The sequence below is a fragment of the Eleginops maclovinus genome, chromosome 10 (assembly GCF_036324505.1).
Source record: "Eleginops maclovinus isolate JMC-PN-2008 ecotype Puerto Natales chromosome 10, JC_Emac_rtc_rv5, whole genome shotgun sequence".
Classification (NCBI taxonomy): domain Eukaryota; kingdom Metazoa; phylum Chordata; class Actinopteri; order Perciformes; family Eleginopidae; genus Eleginops; species Eleginops maclovinus.
This window is the reverse complement of record NC_086358.1, coordinates 14,316,526-14,337,278: the sequence shown is the minus strand read 5'-3', so window position 1 is coordinate 14,337,278 and position 20,753 is coordinate 14,316,526. Positions and strand designations below refer to the sequence as shown.

The 20,753-nt window shown below is 39.8% G+C and overlaps 1 protein-coding gene across 23 annotated transcripts in view; it reads right to left on the bottom strand.

The window, feature by feature from the left end:
- The window catches only part of ank3b (ankyrin 3b), a 142,345-nt gene that overhangs the window by 86,620 nt on the left and 34,972 nt on the right, over positions 1-20,753 (bottom strand). For 12 of the 23 annotated variants that reach the window (XM_063893306.1, XM_063893307.1, XM_063893308.1 and 9 more), the window contains exon 1: positions 13,416-13,695. The exons of 2 other annotated variants lie outside the window; for them this stretch is intronic. In XM_063893306.1, the coding sequence (XP_063749376.1) occupies positions 13,416-13,532 (117 nt within the window). In that variant the 5' untranslated portion in view covers positions 13,533-13,695. Of the gene's footprint in view, positions 1-13,415; positions 13,697-20,753 lie in introns of those variants that run through there. 9 more of the 23 variants (XM_063893302.1, XM_063893321.1, XM_063893304.1 and 6 more) reach the window with 4 other exon arrangements.

The window sequence follows — 20,753 nt, the reverse complement described above, 5'->3', positions numbered from 1 at the left end:
TACTGTTCTACATGTACTAGATCAAATGAGTGTTTTCTAGGTGGTTCCATTAGGAGACAACAGAAATGCACCGTTACTGTCAAAGATCGAGATGGTTCAAACTGCACCAGGATTTCCTATGGAGGATTCTGGTTGGAAGTGTGTTTTGGGGATAATTCAAACAGTCTCAAACAGAGTCTTTAACTGGGGGAGCTTCACCCTGAGCAGCTGGTGTACCGAGGAGCACCTTCAAAGGGCTCAGTTCCTCCCTCAAAAACATCACGATGAAGATCAGACCGCTTGCTGCTTAAAAATGGAACTGGGTCAACCTCGGTGAAGTCAAGACTCACCGAGCTCAGCTTCGTTTAACCGGTGCATCACAACCAGCAGGATTACAACATTTCAAAATAAGAAGATAACGTCGCTTCTGTTTGTCGCAGATTGTTTTGTCAAGAAATCAATTTATTTATTTCAGATCCAAAAGAGAAGCGGGGGAATTTGTCTCTTCTGTCACTGCAGGTTGGCAAAGGCTACCCCCCAATCATTTCAACCCCCGTACACACACATACCGACACACCAGTTTAATGATCCGTCGATGGTGCTTTATGACATCTGTGAAAGAGAGGGAGGCGTTTCCATGGCAACTGTAGCCCCTAAATGTGCACTGCTGCACTGGGTTCGTTGGATCTTGACGGATGTAAAGAACCCTTTGGTGTTAAAACTATAACGGCTGACATTTGGATTAACCCACACCGTGCAATCATATGTGATTATTGCAGACCATCGCCAATGAGGCTCTTCTTCACGGCTGAACAATTCTTTGCAATTCTATCAAAAATCCAATACAACCTACAGCTAATCTTAGGAGGTGAAATGTATGTTGAAATACCAATGTACATACAAAATTCCCCTTGAGACGATAAAATACCCTTGACAGATCACATTAAATAGACTTAAGAAAACACCTTTGTTTGATACAGATACCGAGGGTTTGGATAAGGGTTATTGCATTCCATAATCCTCTTATTATGTTTTTCAGTAGCAGTAGAATTACGATGTGAATTACGATGTGAAATGTTCATCCCTTATATTATTGCAAATCATATCCCAAATGCATTAATTATCACAATTTGAAATTGTTACTCCCTAGTGTTCTTTCAATCAAACATTGCAAAAGTGTTTTACCTATGCAGCTATTTCAAACAGTAATGTTGTGTATTAAACTTCAAAATGCGTCTGTACCCAAATCTTGCATTATACTCTTATTGGGTCGGATTTAAATTAACGTTTAAATTGTATGTCAGTAATGTTTTTGTAAGACTGCACATGTACAGACATTTAACATCTCAAGAGCTTATTTTGATAAACTGATTTAATGTCTAGAATATTTACTTCAATATAGCAAGAAAAAAATATTGTTTGGTTTTGGCACTACATCGGTAATTAATTATTGAAATATTAAGAAGTATATTGAACTTTATATTCCTTATTATTACTGCTTTCATTTGTTTTTCCATTTTATGCGAGCACAGAAGGATGTGTGAGGTGCTCAACATAACAAAGGTAGTTTTTGTGCCATAAACTATATATGAATAGCAAAATTATTCTGCAAAATGTTTGATATCTTAAGCTGAAAATGTATTGGATTTATTGGGTGGTAGATGAAACTAATTCAATGACAATTATTTCCTTGATTAATCACAGATTGATTAGTCCATGATAATATTGTATTTTGCTTTCCTGACTTATAGAACACAGAAGAATCATCGATCATCACATAACATGTCTGTGATCAGAGACTAAAGTAAATCAATTATTATTTGCAGCTCTGTTTTTGAATGATGATAAGAAGTCCTAATAGCAATTAATCTTATTATTTGGTAAATCACACGATTGTGTTTGTGTGAGCACTGAAGTCCAACATGTGTGTGTATGATGAACAAAACTAACACACACCCACACAACAGAACACACACACTCACACAGCTTGCCTGGTTACAGTCATTAATTTCCAGGTCCACTATCAGTCCCTAGTGGTGACTCAGCAGTACTACTGCATCTGCATCTGCAGCAGCAGCAGACTGTGACGACTGTCCCTCAATGTAAACAATATCAACTTTAACAGTTTGTTTGTAAGAACAGTGACACAACTACACAATATGTATTATGAATATAGAATCAATACTGTTATCAAGGTTGCACATATAGAATTGGTTACATAACAACAAGTGCAGTCCCTCTCTGAAAAAGCACACGTCATCTGTACTTGTATATATTATGAAATCAACAGAGAATGGGTAGATTTAGGAGTGTGTACGTGTGTGTGTTGTCCTGCTTCCGACTGGTGCTTCATTCTGATTGGTCGCTTGGCTACTGCAGTCTCAGCCCTCTCACAGCAGCACATGAGAGGAAGATAAAAACACACAAGAGTACAAACTCTTCAACTACTCTTACTGCTTTTTGCTGTCACACTTCACTACAGATTATTCTTAAAGATCCTCAGATCTATGATCCTTCATATATGAATAATCAAAAATCTGCCACATTTCAGTCTCTTTTCAAGATGTTAAATTTCCAGACATCACACCTGTGCATCAACAAACCCTCCCTTCTATAACTAGTTCCTATAGTCAGCTGCAGGGTCAGTCCCTGGTTAGGGCTCCTCGTGATTGGCTGGTAGATTGCCTCTGCTGTCTCCTCATTGGATGACAGCAGATGATGCTGCTGCTACTGCTGGATTACAGGCACTATGCTGATGTAAGGCTGTGTGCTTCTCTCTATATGTGTGTGTGTGTGTGTGTGTGTGTGTGTGTGTGTGTGTGTGTGTGTGTGTGTGTGTGTGTGTGTGTGTGTGTGTGTGTGTGTGTGTGTGTGTGTGTGTGTGTGTGTGTGGTGACTGGTAGTGCATGGCAGCCTTGAAGGGAAATCAGACAGAAACACCAAAACATAGATCATTGATTATTTCTTCTTCTGAAAGCACACACACTCCGCAGCTGCAAGACCTCACTCTTGCGTCAAAAACTAACACTCTTGCAAAAAAAAAGTGATCCAAAAATGAAAAGAAAAGAGGTACAGTAACAGAGATGTAAAAAGCTACTGTAGCACTGCTTGGTTAATCTCTTCTGACAGAGACAGAGCGCTGGTCATGAATAAATTAACATCTGGCCGGGATCGAAAGCACACACACAGAACACACAGTGCACCAACAGGGCGGCATGTGTGGTGGTGCATGTCAACAACCATACCCCTATAGGCACACACACATACAAAGCCTAGTTTTATGAAATGTGCAACATTCTGCCTCATTTCCATGCAAGGTGAAACAAAAACAAACCAAGAAAAGTAATCGCCTGAAAAACACTGACACATGTTTTGTCAATCAATCAATCCAGAGTCATGCAAGCAGCGCCGAATGCTAACATCAGCAGGCTCGCAATGCTAACATGCTGATGTCGCTAATTGCTTGGAAATAGCTTTGGTCACATTTTTTTGACTTTTTTCATTGTTGTTGTTATTTTAATAAATCTTCCTTATTACTTTTGATTTTTCCACTAAGCTTTATTTTTCACTGAAACATTGACCTTGTTATTCTAAAAAAATCTCTACACTCCATCCCCAGTGGTAAATATTTATTTTCCACTTTCTGGCACTAACAAATTAAACAGGCTACGAAATAAAACATATATAAATTAATCTTCAGGAAAAACAATAACAGCAGAGGAGGATAAGTACTGTGTGAGCATTGTCCTTACACTACAGCTCATAGAATCCGAAGGCAATTAAGGTATTGCTCGGAAAATCAATAGAGCACTTTAGTCGTACGTCCGACATCAGCATGGCTGCTTCCTCTCTCTGCTGACTCTCCCGCCTCGTGCCACGCTGGGCTGTGGTCCGACATTCTGTATTCATTCTTTTTTCCCTTATGGAGCGCTGAAGTGAAACAAGAACTTCCGTGTACAGTAGGAGAAGTTTAATTTAATTCCCATTTTTAGAGCAAACAAAAAATCCAGCCTTGAGAAAATACAAACAACCTCAAATCAAATGTTAGTTAATATTTCATTTTCCAATGGTCTTTAAGACCAACATTTCCAGAAGCGCTGGATTTGTGTAGGCTTAACGTCATAGATTACAACTAAAGAGAGTTTTGGATGTATTATGGTGATTTTGGAAGGTTTGATTTTATTTATACAGAACATAGAAAGTACACCCCAGGAGTATGCTTTATTTTGTACAAAAACAAGAAATGCTGAATAAAACATCAAACTACAGAAGCTTTGAATTGTTAAAACGTGGAATCATTAGTTCATGCTATTGTGATTTTAATGAATGATGTGCGAGATTTCTATTGAAAGATGAAAAAGTGTTGAAGCTTTGACCTGGAGAAAGGAAGAACTAAAACATGGATAGAGAGGGCGTAGGGAATTGTGAAATTGAGGACGATGTTTTTGGCTCCATGAAGTGGCTGCACATCTCTGCACAATATTAGTGGGCCAGGACATGAATAAACTACGAAACCCGTTGAAAACCCTCCCAGCACGAAGCGAAAAATGCAGCATTAGCTCACCAGAGTCACATAGTAGCCCACGGAAATCCTGTACAGCCAGGTGCTTAGGAGTGCTGTGAAAGTCACACACTACAGCGTCCAAGCATTCATCCCTATCTACTGTAAATACACCCTACAATCCTTATTTAGGAGGAGAGGAGATTGAGACAAATCCCAGCATGCAATGGGATAAAAGCGGGGAATCACCCTGGATCATGAGCCCCTGAGGAGCACCATGTGAGGGGGGGTTTCAGCCTTTTAAAAACATTCCAATAGACAGAAAACCCATCTGAAAAGAAGAGAAATATTACAATTATATGGCTTATTTTGTAACTGAAAACCCATCTTGACTGCATAGCTTCATTACTTATTTTCTCAAAAATAAATGGAATGGGCTGCGTTCAGGCAATTGAAATTGGTTGGTCCCATTGATACTCCCAGCACTCTCCAATGCCCCCAGGGGCTGGATCCCTTCTATTTATACACCTGACTAAAACAAGCCTCCTCTGTCTTCTGTGTTCAAACCTCTGTCTGTCTATTCCTTTCCGTCCGATCCAGACAGGTCTCCTCCCTGCTTCTCACCTTCAAAATGTCCGCTACCGCCCAGTTACACTGACTCACATCCTGTCGGTGTCGTGACTCTGTGCCACGCTTCATCACCTCACCCGCTGAGAGCAAACACAAGGGTCTGAAACATTAAACATTCCTGTCCCATTGATTTCCCCCCTTCTCGTGGGGATGACATGCCAGTATTTCACTCGATCATAGCCTTAAGAACAACATATGCAGTATTTAAAGGCTTTTTTTGCTGCTCATTGCCAGTCTGACATGCAAGACAACGCAGCCACATTTAGTTGCGTTTGTTCTGCACAGTGTCCCAGATAATGATTTCAACAGACACTAAGGGAGAACCAATGTCAGTCTAGTACAGGGTCCATTTTAAGCACCTACAGCATATAACAAGAATAACATAGTATTTAAATGTGTTTTGTTTTAAAGCAGTCTGTCACAAAAGGTCATTACATAAATTACATTACTCAAAATGTGTTTAAGTCTAAGCTTTCAGATCTGTAACAAGTCCTGGCTATTTGTAATCATTTTTTTTAAAAAGACAATATTATCTTTATTTAAAGTGTCATGCAATGTTCTACATACTGTATACAATGATGGAAAGAAATCAATTAATAATTGATTTGATTGAAAGTGATATTTCATCAAACAAACACAGCGGGATTACCATGGTCTATTCAAAACACTAAACACAATTTATGACCAAAAAAAACGTTTTTATTTTTAATTTGGATGACATTCATCACTATGGAACTGCTACGTATGACTTTGCACACAATTAAACAAGGAGATGTGTTCAATAGGCTGTGCTAAAAGCTAATCTGACTGTAGAAAGGGAAAGACAGTGGTGTGTTCAGAGAAATGAAGATGTTAGTGTGTGTGTGTGTGTGTGTGTGTGTGTGTGTGTGTGTGTGTGTGTGTGTGTGTGTGTGTGTGTGTGTGTTTCAAAATGATTAGGAATGGCCCAGTTCTGAGTGCAGATCTTCCACTTTAGTGAGAAAAGAGAGCTGCAGGGAGGAAAGGAGGATAAAAAGCCTCCCTAACAACAGCCTCATCTTCTCCGTCTCTCTGCGGCCCACTCTCCCATTTCCTTCTCTCTTTTTTTTCTGCCACTTCATCAATCGCTCTCCCCCATCTCTCTTTGCTCTCTTCATTTTAATTTGATTTCATCCTCCTCTCTCAGCCCCATCTCTTTTTTGGGGATGCATGCGTTCTCCCCCCTCAACAACCCCCCTCCTGCTTTGGCCCGCTCACCAATCACGATGCTTTGAAGGCTCTGCACCAATCGTGTGCCCCCCCCCTTGGAGAACAGTAAGGGTTGAGAGTGGCATAAAAACACGAGTGCCTTCCTATCCAACACCTCTTTTCCAATCTCCCCTCTTCAAATCCCTCCTCCTCTAGCCCTCAGCTTCTCTTTCTGATTCCATCGCAGCTCTCCTCTCTCTTCTGCAGCTGTGTATCCTCTGCTCTGTAATGGAGTCATTCTATAATTCATAATGCTCTGTCCTCGGTTAGGTCACTCCTTTTCAACTTTGTCATCTTTGTGGAGCGCTGTCATATTGTGTGTGTCGGCATCTGGTGCTATAAGGCTCTTGTTTGAATGCTTTACATGTGTTCATGGTACTATTTTAAAGGGCCCCCTATTATTCTTACTTATAGGTTCATATTTGTATTTTGTGCCTCTACTCTGACATGTCTCCATGCTTTAATGTTCAAAAAGCTCTTTATTTTTCTCATACTGCCTGTGCTGCAGCCCCTCTTTTTACCCTCTGTCTGAAACCAGAGCCCAGTCTGCTATGATTGGTTAGCTGGCTGGCTCTGTTATGATTGGTCAACCGCTTAGGGTCTAAACTCCCTTAGTCATGTACAATGTATTGGAGTGCTAGTCAATAGAAGTGCAAGTGTTACATTGTGATGTCACTATAAACTGTAACAGAAACAAACAAAGGAGTTCAATGGAGCGTGTCGGGGGGGGGGGGGGGGGGGGGGAAGGGAAATAAATGTTGTGCGTTGAAGACAATTGAAAAATGTTTTGTGCCCAGCACAAAGTGACACCCTTGCATGTGTCCTTTCTGTTTTAAAACTTATCCTAAACTTAACTCATGACGCGTTCTCCTGATGACAGAAATAAGTTCCCTGAGCTTGTCACAGTGTGATGAGTGTTTCAGCTCCATTTCTGTATGTGGCAACACAAATTGCCAACAATGGAGAGGATGAAGGAGAGCATTTCATGTTGACAAGTCAGTGAAGACTTTCTTTTATAGATCTTTTATTGAGTCAGCTCTCACATTTGCTTTCATCTGTCAACACGCTTTCTCGATGTCAGACAGAACGATGTGGTGGTAAACGTCTGCAGCTAAATCACTGTTTCTGTGACATTTATTTGTTGTGATTTTATATTTCTACACACAATTGATATTACTACTGAACAACCATTGACCTTTAGCAGGTAAAGTGATTGATGCTTGAATGCTAGAAGAGTGGAGTAGAAGCAGGAGGCGCACAAGCTCAACGTTATTTCCATAATCAACTAATCTGCTGATTATTTTCTCTAGCAATCAATCAGTCGGGTATTGAAATGTGAAAAACTGTGAGCTTGCTAAGAAACAAACTAAGATCTTCAGCATGCTTTCTTGAAGAATTAATTTGAAGAATTAAGGGATCACAATATTTGCAGGTTCATCTCCCCTCTATTAATCAACTTAACATTTCAGTTGCAAACTAAATATATAAATGCTAAAAGTAACCTGATTACTCAATGCATATATAACATTTCATAACAAAAAGAACATTATATAACGACGTTGTACTGTACTGTTTAAGGCAGTGTTGCATCAAAGGTTATTTGGAAAAATAGGTTGTACATTTCAAGGACGACTGCTTTTAATCACAATTAAAATGTCCTGGATTGTTTTGTTACAATGTATTTGTTGTTATCTGTAAACAATAAATATGGTGGTTGTTAAAAGTGCCACGCAACCTTCTGCGTACTACCAAATATGAATTTATGAATTGATAGAAGTATATCCAAAAAATAAGTCTACGGATGGAATATTTAAATGGACATGCGGTGGCATATAGGGGACAAAGAGATGTAGAGCAGCGAGAACAAATGGCCTTCACATATGAATCTTGGCTTAAATAAGTGTCAAGGGATTAAAGTGGTACAATGCCTGGTCACAAGGGACGTGTGTGTGTGTGTGTGTGTGTGTGTGTGTGTGTGTGTGTGTGTGTGTGTGTGTGTGTGTGTGTGTGTGTGTGTGTGTGTGTGTGTGTGTGTGTGTGTGTGTGTGTCCTGCTTCCTCCCCCCCAGTCCCAGAAGCAGAAGTGTGGCAGAACAATAAAGCCTTCTGCCAGCTGACAGAGATGCAGGGAGGAAGGGGCATTGAGAGAGAAAAAGATAAAGAGAGATGGGGGGGGGGGGGGGGGTAACAGTGTGGAGGCTGTAGATTAAAAAAAGAAGCAGCCAGAATCGAGTCCATCTTAAAAATACACCACAGAAAAAGCAGCGTTTTCCCCACCCCTTCCTAATTGTTCTCTCGCTACAGAGGTTTTTTACTTTCTACGAAGTGTTGACGAAGTTAAAATCTTCAAAACGGATAATCTAATCTTTTTTTAACATCTTTTTCTCATTTGGTTGAAATTGATTTTTCCTATAGTCCTACAGCCCCCCTGAGCGCTCTGTGACTCTGTAGGAAGAGTGCGGCTGAGGCTGATGGGAATGTCATTAGATTTGCAGGAATTTGGTCGTATTGGATCAAGTAAAATAATGTGTATGGCAAACCATCCAATAGTTGTGGATATTTTTACATCTGGAAGCTTTTTCCTAGACGCTAACCATGTTTATCTCCTTTTTATTCCATTTTCTGTATCTGTGTAATGCTTTATTTAGCTGGATGTAACGTTTAGGGCCATCCCCTTCTTCCTTCATTGATATGAACATCTGCATAAATGAACTTAAACTCATTTGTGACACCCGACGATACAAATTTAAATTTGGGACACTGCTGGTTATATCCGGAACAATACAAAGTAGAATTCGGGACAGTTGTGGGACACCGAGGAAAAAAGTTAATTTTCGAGCCCTGGATACCCCTTTAATATATTATACATAAATACTAATTTTATTAGGAGTTTGGGTCTATGTGTATGGGTGTGTGAGTTATTTTAGACAAAAGACACAGTAGAGGTGAGGGAAAGCCGCCATCGATTGCCCTAGAGTCTGAGTCACACCATCACTCAAAGCATGATATCCAAAATGATAAAGGAAGGGCAATGATACTAGCAATTCCTACTGAGTGTTTGCATTACACTTCTCTGCCTTGAAGACCATTTGGTTACACATGCTGACTTGGTTCTGTTGCCAATTTTCACTCCCCGCTGACGGAAATATTACCCTCCTCTACTGCCTTATGAAAGGTCAGCACACAGATGGCTTTTTGCACAAATATCAATATTTGGTGTGAGAGTTTTCAAAATGAATAATGGTCGGATTCAGCAGGAGATGCCCCGAAGCACTGAATAATACAGACCGAGATTTGCTGTTTTATCCATCAGTCAGCCAACCGATACAGTACAAGCGAGTTAGTTCACCAGCAAACCGATTTGAAAAGTAGGACAGACTGCGGTGCTACAAGAGATGTGGTGAAGGATACAGCAGAGCTTGTGGTTCAATAGTCAGCTACATGTTTGTTTGAAGCAGGCATCTAATAGCTCTAATGGTAGCTGCTGCGTGTGTGTTGGTCTCAGTGCTGCTTCTTAATGCATGGCCTTTGTTTCTCAGCTTCCAGTAAGAACCATAAAGCAAACCATACTGAGAATAGCACCGGCCACTTGAATGCATTTGTAATCATACAAAACAAACGGTGCAAATCAAAGTTAGGATGTTTATAATTAAACAAAAGTATGGACAGGACGCAAAGAAGGCAAATAAGTCCTTTATAGACCTAGAATTATAGAGAAATAGCTACAGCATGTAACTTCCTTAAGAACACAACTGATAACAAACTAAATACCAACTTACTAACTAACTAACTAACCAAATTCAACTCTTTATTTTGTGACTTTAGTTATTTGTTTCCCTGGACAGCCTGTACACATGCTAGCAGATTAGCTCGCTAGCTAAAGCGCTAGCTAGGTTGACCAAAAGCTCACATGACTCCCTGCATTTCTGTTTAGGTATGGATTAAACTAACAGGATTAATTCTGTGAATTGTCAACTTTATACGTATTGGAAAATGTATTATTGTTATTTTTTTAAGCAATCCAGGCCAAGCTGTTTGCACATGCATTAAGTTTTTAGGGTTACGCTATGCTAACACATCAAGGTTATCGAATTTGGAAAAGGTCACGCAATCTATATTTTCCGAATTTTTAAGACCCTAAGAGAGAGTGAGTAGGACAGCAGGAGAGCTAAGAGATAAAGGGAGTGTGTCACGTATTATCTGTTAAATCATTGTCTGAGAGGGAGACCAAAAGCCAAGACACAGTATAATTGGCAGAGTGAGTTGAGCTATACGTGGAAAGAAAAGAAAGGTGACGTGAGCCGAGTAGGGAGAGGATATTTTTTGCACTGTGATGCCAAGAATTGTCCCCTGGCAGACAGCGTTATAGATTTACCTTGAGTGAGCCCAGGAAAGCTGATACCCTGTCTAACATTACGCTACAAACGTAGACAGAGAAACTGCTGATGTCATAATACGCACTATAGTACAGCAACACGTTTCCTTCACCTGTTGCCTTAATAAAGAAACCATAAGTCTGTTATCACACCGGGACACATTTCAGACTCAAGGTCAAACCTCCCTCTTCCATTCTCTCAGACACATTCAAGCTATTCAGATTCCTCAATGTCAAAATTAAAAAAGAGTGTAGCCTTGAATTCCTCTCAGTGTTTGATGAAGGCACGTCATTATGCAGCATATCTATTACACAACCCACATGCTGAGGAGGATCAATGCATTCAAACCGATGCCTGTGTCAGAGCTCGGGTGTAATGTAATTTACAAGATTGGTAGAAGCCATGCCAAAACAGGAATGGAATTAATTACTAATCCATTATCGTATCCTTGTCTCTGAAGAAAATACTTATACCACTTATTACTTATTATGTCATTTTTAAACAACACTTAAAAACTGGTAAAAGGGGAGACTGTCATCCCCACAGAAACAACACAATCGTAAGTTGTTTGTTAAAATCAAAGACCAAACTTATCTTAATCTCTCTGCAGCAAAGCAAGATGACTGGTAAATAGCTGGTTTCGGAAAGCCATCAACAAGACAAACTGCATAAGTGAAAAATACATGTTTAGGCGACCAAATTGTTCAAGCTTTAACACAAAAGCTGGGACAACACCCAAACTGGACAACAGTGTTGGGGAACAGTCAATCACAAAGTAACCACGCAAACAAATACTAATGATTGTCTGTTTTACGTAAGAAATTGCTTCATTTCCTCATAGACTTCTATACAATCAGACTTATTTTTGCAACCAGTTGAGTTCGCCTCCGCTGATGTAATAAAGATTGCAGGTTCAAGCCATTTCATAACATGTAAATGGGTTATTTTAAATTACACAACTTCCTCGCCTATTCTTGATTAATCAAAGTCATAATTGTGTCGCTTGAACATAAACATATGTTGTTATATAGCATTTGTTGAGTAAGCATTATGCTTGCTTTTAGGCTAAACACAGTAGCTGTTGTAACGGGTGTTACACATTAATCGGGCATATGCAGATTACATGATTCACCAAACACCCCCCCACCAAAGTATTTAGGATTTTAACCCAATGATATTAAAGGACCTAATAAAGGGAATAAGGCAAAGAGTAAACTTTGGGTGTGACGCAGCATTGGGTGGAACCCTGTATCCCCCGAGCAATAGCACTACTGAAGAGGCTGGTCACACAGCCAAGGTTAGTAATCAAAGTAGGCATTTTGAACATTATCAACTTATATATTTCCTTATAAGATGTTTGGTAGTCACTAAAACTTGTTTAATTTATTATGTTTTTTAAGCAGTGGTACAGAAATCTCTCTCTCTTTTTCCAGCACTTAACTAGTACCTCACAATACTCTTGACTTGCCGTGACCACGAGGGGTGACCTCTGTATCAATGTTGACCTTGATGCAAATAAGGTCACTGGTATTGACATTTTGTGACAGGTGGCTAACCCCATACTAATTATAGCCTGGGGTTAGCCAGTGTTCACACACACACAAACACACATGCAAATGCCAGCATGTACACACTAAATCAAACATAAATGATTTTGACCACAGGCTCATTTACAGTCAAACACACACACACACACACACACACACACACACACACACACACACACAAGTTATTGAAACACTTAATATTAACTTGAGTGAACTTTTTTGTCGGCAAAAACTATACTGAGAAAGAATATTGATTTCAAGTGAGACCTATCGATCATCTTATGCATGTGTGTCCTAAGTTTGTCCTTGCACAATGACGCATGTGCACTCACGCACACAGATACACAAGAATAACTCACACCTAACCGCAGGGCGTGACTGCTGGCGCTTCATTGGTGCACATTCACACACATTTTACTTTAAAACATCCAGAAAACACACTTTATCAGATGAAGTGGAGATTGAGCAGGGGAGGAGGGAATTTAAAGTGTTGACAAAGAAAACTGTAATCATACAAGAACACACACACACACACACACACACACACACACACACACACACACACACACACACACACACACACACACACACACACACACACACACAAACTAGCATCCTATCAAAGAGCGGTAAACCAGATCATAAATGGAGGTTCTATTACAAAACAAAAAAAGTGTCAGAGTGAGGACTATTAATGGATGCTTTATTATTTTTAGATAATTTTTGAAAAACTAAAGACAACAATGATGTGAACCCAGTGGAAATATTTTAGAACTCATCAGGGAACTGTCTCTCTTTCCCATATTAATAGCAACCCCGCTGCCTAAAATACCAATCTGCCCTCCATAGCTTAATCCTGTTATCTTGTTCTTTTCTTCCCTGTCCGTGCGCTCCTCTCATCCATCTTTCTCTGTCTTTTTCACCCTCCCACCCCACCTCCCAGTATTCCCAATGGGACCACCCTCTTATCACACTGGGTGTGTATGTGCATGAATGTGTGTGTGCGTGTGAAGAGGCTGCATCATGACAAAAGAGACTCCACTAGACCGACGCGTCTCAAGCCTTTCTCTCTCTCCCCTGTTGCAGCTCTCATTCCTCCATTCCTTTCCTTTTTCTCTTGTTTTTCCCCCAATCCCTCTTTCTCCGCTTTCTCTACCTTTTTCTTCAGTTCCCGGGATCGCTTCCTGGCCGCCTTCTTCTTCTCTTTCTCATCCTCCACAGCATTGAGGTTCTCATCCGCCTTTTTCTTCAGCTGCGAGGCGGCATGCGCCATGCTGCTCCAGTCCAATTAATCCTCACAGGTGGGAACGGGAGAAGGAGGGATGAATGGAGAGATGGAGTGTGGACCCAAAGTCTCCTCTTAAGCCTTTTCTTCCCAGCTCTTGATTATCTTTTTGTTCCTCCTGTGTCCTCGGCTGTGCTTTTGTCAGGGAGGGAATCCTCACAGGTGTGTGAGCGGGAAGGCTTTTCCTCTTCTCGTTTATAAGATTCCCCTCTTTCTTTTGTTCTGTTCTTCCCTCAGCAGCTATCCACTGTGCAGACGCAAAGGTCCAGTTCAGGGCAGGGCAGAGACAGCACTCCTCAGTCTCCAGCACTGTGAAGGATCCAGTTCTCAGCGCTCAAAGTGCAAAACAAGTGCCAATTATAGCAAATACAAAACAACTATTTATTGATATGGTCCACAGTAAGTTGAAATGGTCCCTTTGATTAAGAATAACATATATAAAAACAGTGACAGGTAGAGTTCCAGGGTTGGAGGTCCAAGAAGGGGCTCAATATCCAGACCCTATTCCAGCAGACTGCTCTGTCGTGTGGGTAAATAAACTGGTCCTGCTGCCTGCTTCACCGGTTCCCACAGCCCACTGCCTGCACCTGAGCATCCTCTATGCACACGCTCTGTCCGCGACGTCTCGCCGGGACATGTGAACAGGAGGGGAATGACGGTGGAAAGGAGGTTGAGAAAGGAGGAGAAGGTGGGGGCGGATGATGAGGAGGAGGGGTGAGAAAGGAGGAGGCAGAGAGAGGTAGAGAGAGCAGCTGGGACAGCAGAAAAAAAAGAGGGAGTAGGGATGGATGAATACCTCTGCTTGGTACCAGCTGGCTTTGGCTGGGAGATACAGAAAGAGAACAGGGACGATGATACTTCACACAGGGTGATAAAAACACACACACGGGGAGTCGAGCATAACATGGTGTGGAGAGTGCAGTAAGTGTGCTGCCATGACGCTCTTGTTATGAAACTTCAATTGCTCAGCCTCTTCCCTGCTTGATCACAAGTGTTCCTCTCAAAACCAGAGCTGACGGTGAATTCATCTCTCACAGATATACCTTTGCTCTGAATTGTGTATTGTTAAAATGATACAGCTGTTAATAACAACCAATCATCCGCATAGAGTCGACATCTGAGGCCTAGTAATTAACTGGTAATAACCCAGAAAAACATAAAGAGTTAAGCCAGAGCAAGAAAATCAATGTCATGTGCTCATGTATAAAACATATCGTTACCTTTGTTGTTTTTAGTAATGTGATTAAAAATGACAAAGACTTTGGATTGTGATTACGAATAAAAATCCAAAATGTTACAAAGGCTTGTAGTTACTTGAAACAGGTCCCCTGGATAATTGTACATCTATTTAGACAGAACAAGTACAACTGTTAAAAAACTAGACAAAATGTATCAAGAGAAAAGTGAGCTGAGTTTTAATTCTCTACATATATTGGCCTACTTTATATATGCGTTGTGTAAATCTACAAAGTTTATGATGCACCATCATTAGGTCATCTTTATATCCTGTAAATTAAAAATATAAATGTATATCTACATTATGCTGTAACATTGCCATGCAGACACACATTTTTGTTAATAACTGGATTAAAATCTGATTGATTAAGAACAGTCGCAGTGAGTTAACAGGAAGCAACATATAGTGAATATGTACATATTTTAATTGGAAATAATTTGGGGAAACCTCAATCATTTAGAAAAAATGTTGTTACATGCAGGCTGCTGTGCACTTATGGATACATTATTAAGATTCTGATGCACTATTCATAATAAACCGGTATACTCTAAAATGCTACAGTCATACCTTAAGGGGATGCCATTATAATTCCTGTGCAATTAGTTACCTTAGGGGAAGCACCAGCCCTGGATTAATGAGAAGCACAAATCCAAATCCAAAGTGTTGCCTGAGGTGACGAAAAAGGATTTTTCTTCCCATTTACAAATAACAAAGCCTCATGAGATAATACCAGCGAACAATTAAAAATACCATGATGTTCTTAGAAGTTCATTACATTTTCCTTGATGTCATTTACAGCTTTTAGTCTGTGTGTTCAGGATGGTTATCAATGCATCGTTGTATGTTTTTAATGCCTCACTGTGTGTGTGTGTGTGTGTGTGTGTGTGTGTGTGTGTGTGTGTGTGTGTGTGTGTGTGTGTGTGTGTGTGTGTGTGTGTGTGTGTGTGTGTGTGTGTGTTGAGTGCTGATATGAGCTCATGGGAGAGGGGATGGGAAATCAGACAGCACAGCTGGCTTGCTATTGGCTGTTTGGGATGTGAGAGGGCTATAATTGGCTACCTGGAAAGAGAGGTCCCACCCACCACATGACAATAACAAAGGGGAGAGGAGAAGAGGAGAGGATGTCTCAATGATCAACCAGCATTTAATCGTAATGAGATCTAGTATTATGGTATTTAAACTGCAGTAGGTTAAAAGCCTGTGTCTGTTGAGCTTGGACTATGTTAGTTACTGTATCCATGGAGACGATTTATACGATAGGAAATGTGTTAATATCACGGATGTGTGTGTTGTATGTTGTACTAACCATTAAGCGTATCTGCCAAGCTGCTGTACAGCTTGTGGCCCAGATATTTCCCTCTGGGTGTGAGCCAAACAGTGAGTCAACATTTGGACATGGCTTTATTGGCATTAACTGCAGTATGTAGTGTACACAACACTCTACATGTCCTGTACTGTACATGATCACCATGTTTCTAACTCCTGTAAATAACACTCAAGCTAATCGGCAAAAAAACCCACATTGATTCAACCTTAACATTGTACATTTACACCATATTATTACACTATTATTATTGCCTTTTTGTACATTTGTATATTTCATTTTCATTTTTATTCATTTTTGTTTTTACTTTATTTTTTATCATAATTATTTGTATTTGTTTTGCTTCTCTTTGTATTTCGCTGCTGCAACGCAAAATTTCCCAGTTTGGGATAAATAAAGTACTTCTGATTCTGATTCTGATTACAATAAGTATACTCCGTCTAAAGACAGTCGTTCCAAAAATGTGGTCTGGACTGAAATATCTCTTGGATGGATGGACATTTTCATCCAGAGATTTGTGGTCCCCAGAGGATGAATCCATCTGACCTAACTCCTTGGTGTTCCCTTTAGTGCTACCATGAGGTTGACCTTTGTGATTGTGTTTTAGTCTCAGCAACAACTACTTCATATATTTCCATAACATGGATTAAACACATTCATGTCACTAAGGATGAATTATAATATTTTAGCACTGTCACCAGGTCAGACAGTTTAGATTGTCTGATACTTTTGACCTACAATACTTAAAGATCCCTTTCAGCACCAGGTTTACTCTAATCTAAGATAGTTGACGAGCTGAACATGCTAAACATTAGCATCTTAGCAGGCCAATATTAGCAATTAGCTCAAATCACTGCTGTGTATAATACACAAGCATGACTGTAGACCTTAAGTGAATGAAACAGGCAAATGTACAATTAATGTGTTGATTTCTGAAAGTAAGATTTTTATGCTAGGGTTAAAGAAACAAAAGATTCTTAAGTCTAATACTGTAAAGGGACGCACAATATTAGCCAAATAACTAGAGTGAAAAGGTAGCTGGTTTAAGAGCAGCAGGTCAGATATTGAACCAAACCTAACAGATGCTGTTAATCTGAAAAAAAATCTATATACAGGTGTATATATATAACATAATGTCAACATGGTTGCCTAAATTTGACATTCTTTTACCTATACCATGTCTTTAAGTGTGCTCACTGTTTTGTGACAGACGCTCAAACAGCCTTCAAACACAAAGTGAAATGTTCACCTGAAACTAATCGCAGGCCGAACTCAAGTTACTGCACCATAATAAGTCATCAGTCAGAGAAAGGCTTCACACAGGATTTATTGGACTAATCCTTTATTATCTCCATCTGTAAGAGGAGCTTATGATGTGGATGTACTATCCTTTAAAGGCTCTCTGTCTGTCCTGAACTGGGATTAACAGCAGGGGATTCCTCTGTACATGGATCAGAAATGTTTGAAACAAGCCTGACAAAAGATGATGATGTCTAAAGGTTGAAGACTCTGTCTTGTTGTCTCTGGTGGTGTCTTCTCAGCCATACTTTACGGTCTCTGCTCAAAGGAAACAGCAACCTCAGGAGTAATGTCAGGCTCTAGATGTGGGTCAGCAGCAAAGATGCCAGTGTTGCTATATTTCTTTTTTTATTATCTGCTGCCTTCCAGTTCCCTTTTCTGCTATGTCTTTGCTTCATCAATCTCTAGTCACTATGCCGCTGATCTAAACAATGCTAATGCCAACCATGGCCTGCAGCAAACTGCTCAGTGCATACAGGCATGAAACTGCAGTTAATCAAGTCCTGGGTATGTGTGTGTTACTGGCTTCCACTGGGGGAAGCAATATCACACTAGTGGAGAGGATGAACCCTGTGGCCTTTAGGGGGATTCAGAAAATGAAGGCTCTTTTCATGGAACTACTTTTACAACTTCATGTAATATTCCAAGTTGGATATTTGACCTGCAACCAACACCACACAGTTGGGCACTGCCTTTTCAGGGCCCCAATGTGGCATTTCTGATATCTTATTTTGCCAACCAAAGGTCCAAAACCCAAAAATATTAATATGTATGCTGCGATAAATACATTAATTAAAATGACCAAATATTATATATAATATATATATATATTACAGCTTGTTTCCCTCGCAACTAAATAAACAACATCATGTTATTTTTCCAATATGAACTTTTGACCTGTAACCAAAGACAACCTCTGATGAAATGCTTTGATTATTATCCAATTATAAGTTTAATATTCTTTTTTATAATTGTGATTAAATGTCATAAAACTGTGAACAATACCCAATGATACAAAACAGTAAATCTCTTATACTAAATACTTAATATTGAAGACTAAGTTCTTGTTTCACTTCTGTCTGACTGTGTTGCTTTATACAGCAGTGGCTCAGTCAGTCCAGCAGTGGCTCAGTCAGTAGGGGCTTGGACTGGGAATCGTAGGGTCGCCGGTTCAAGTCCTCGAACAGACTTGAAATATGGAAGGTGGACTGCTACTTGGAGAGGTCCCACAATAGCTGCCCACTGCTCCTAGTACTAGGATGGGTTAAATGCAGAGGACTAATTTCACTGTGTGTGCTCTGCTGTGTGCATGTATGTGACTAATAAAGAGGGTTTCATCCTCCAATTCTGTAAAAAAAGGAGTGTGTTTAAGGTTTACAGATATATATGATAAAGAAAATATACAACAGGTAACTATGAAACAATTCATTAGTACCCAAAACAGTACACAATTAATGTTCTATTGTTGCTCTATTTGAACAAAAAACATGATCCGTCAAGCCTTGAATACTGATAGAGACTTTAAACACACAGTGAGCATAAAATTGCTCATAATCACACACACAAACACAAACACACACCACTGCAAATCACAATGCTCTCTAAGGAGGAAGAAAGCAAACACAACTGTCTGAACTTCTCACACACACACACACACACACACACACACACACACACACACACACACACACACACACACACACACACACACACACACACACACACACACACACACACACACACACACACACACACACACACACACACACACACACACACACACACACACACACACACACACACACGCTCCTATGTCAGCATGAATCCAAATGGGGACAGTTGGTTGTGTTTGTTTGTGCTTAATGGATCTGGGATGGGCAGTAAAAGCCCCACGAAATGAGGGGAAGAAAGAGGGAGAGTGTATTTATGAGTTGAGTGTGTACAGGAAAAGATGAGATTGAACCGCATTGAGTACAGCTTCCTGTTTTCCAAACAAAAACCTGGGTGAAATTTACCATACGAGTGGAGAGGAACCAAGAAAGAACAATTAAGCAATTATAATGTTCAAACACAATAAATAAACGTAAAAGTAAGTGTATACTGTTTTGTGAAAATGCTACTCAATAACAAATAAGTAAATGAGTGACTCTGATGTTTACATTAGGGTTCCAGTGGTGTATGGCTCCCTCTAGTGGATATATTACAGTATCACAGTTTTGCAAAGCAAACCTCATTTATTATTTATGTAAGCATGATGGAGGATATTTTCTTAACCCTTATATTGCAGCACTGTAGAAGCTAACATGAAGTGTGAGAAATAATTGTGTTGCCTCTCTTAGATGGATTCAATGCAATATAAGGGCAGTTTGGACATCTGAAAATGTGTGTCAGTGTGCATTACTATTGAGGGTGTTATGTTTTCATTTCAAAGTACAATGTGTACTAGATGCAGTTCTTTTTATGAACACTAAGAGGCAACATCACACTGAGAAAAAAGAGAATCACAGTTTGGAAGCAAGTGGATTGTTTTTGTTTTAAACTCACTTCCTTACCCCGACAGTAATTGTTAAAGTAGTGTTGATTCAGGAATAAAGCTTCTCTTTACTAACACTTTACAATGAAACAGTCTCATTCAGCGCCAGTCACACTCATCTAGATGTTGTATTTACCCAGACATTTCCATGCGCTGACCCCAGGTGACCCTCATTACTGCTGTGCTGTAAATAGATTTAAATGCAGCGGATGTCAGATTTAATTTGGCATGTGCTGCTGTTAGTGCTTAATTAGAATATAGAGCTCAAACCTGTGTCGATAAAGTCCCTGCACAGCACTCCACTTAGCATCTTCCAGCTGACAGGAACCCAAACAGATGCCAGCTTTTATAGTGTAGGGTTACATTGAGTGCACTCGGTCACCTTTTATATGGAAATGGTTTTGTCCTTTTTTGTTGTAACATTTTACCACATGTCAGACATTTCCTGCGCTGTAGCAGTATACAACGTTTTCTCTTTACATTTATTTCCTTCATTTTGATGTGATTGTGCTTGAAATGTAGTTTTAACCCACTGATTTAAATAAAAAAGTAAGTTGATTTACTATGTCTGAAATGTTGCATCAATGATAATAATACATAACATTTATATAGCACTTTTCCTAATGCTCTAAGATGCATGGTATCAATAAGTAAGGGACAAATGGTGAAACAAATACTTAGTTTGCATGCAGCATCTATTATATGTCTACTTTACGTACTGTATATGCCTTAAAATATATATATATTTTTTTTTTTTTACTTTTGACACTAGGCTTCCTTTAGCTGCTCTGGCTCTCTGTATGTGTCTGTGTGTAA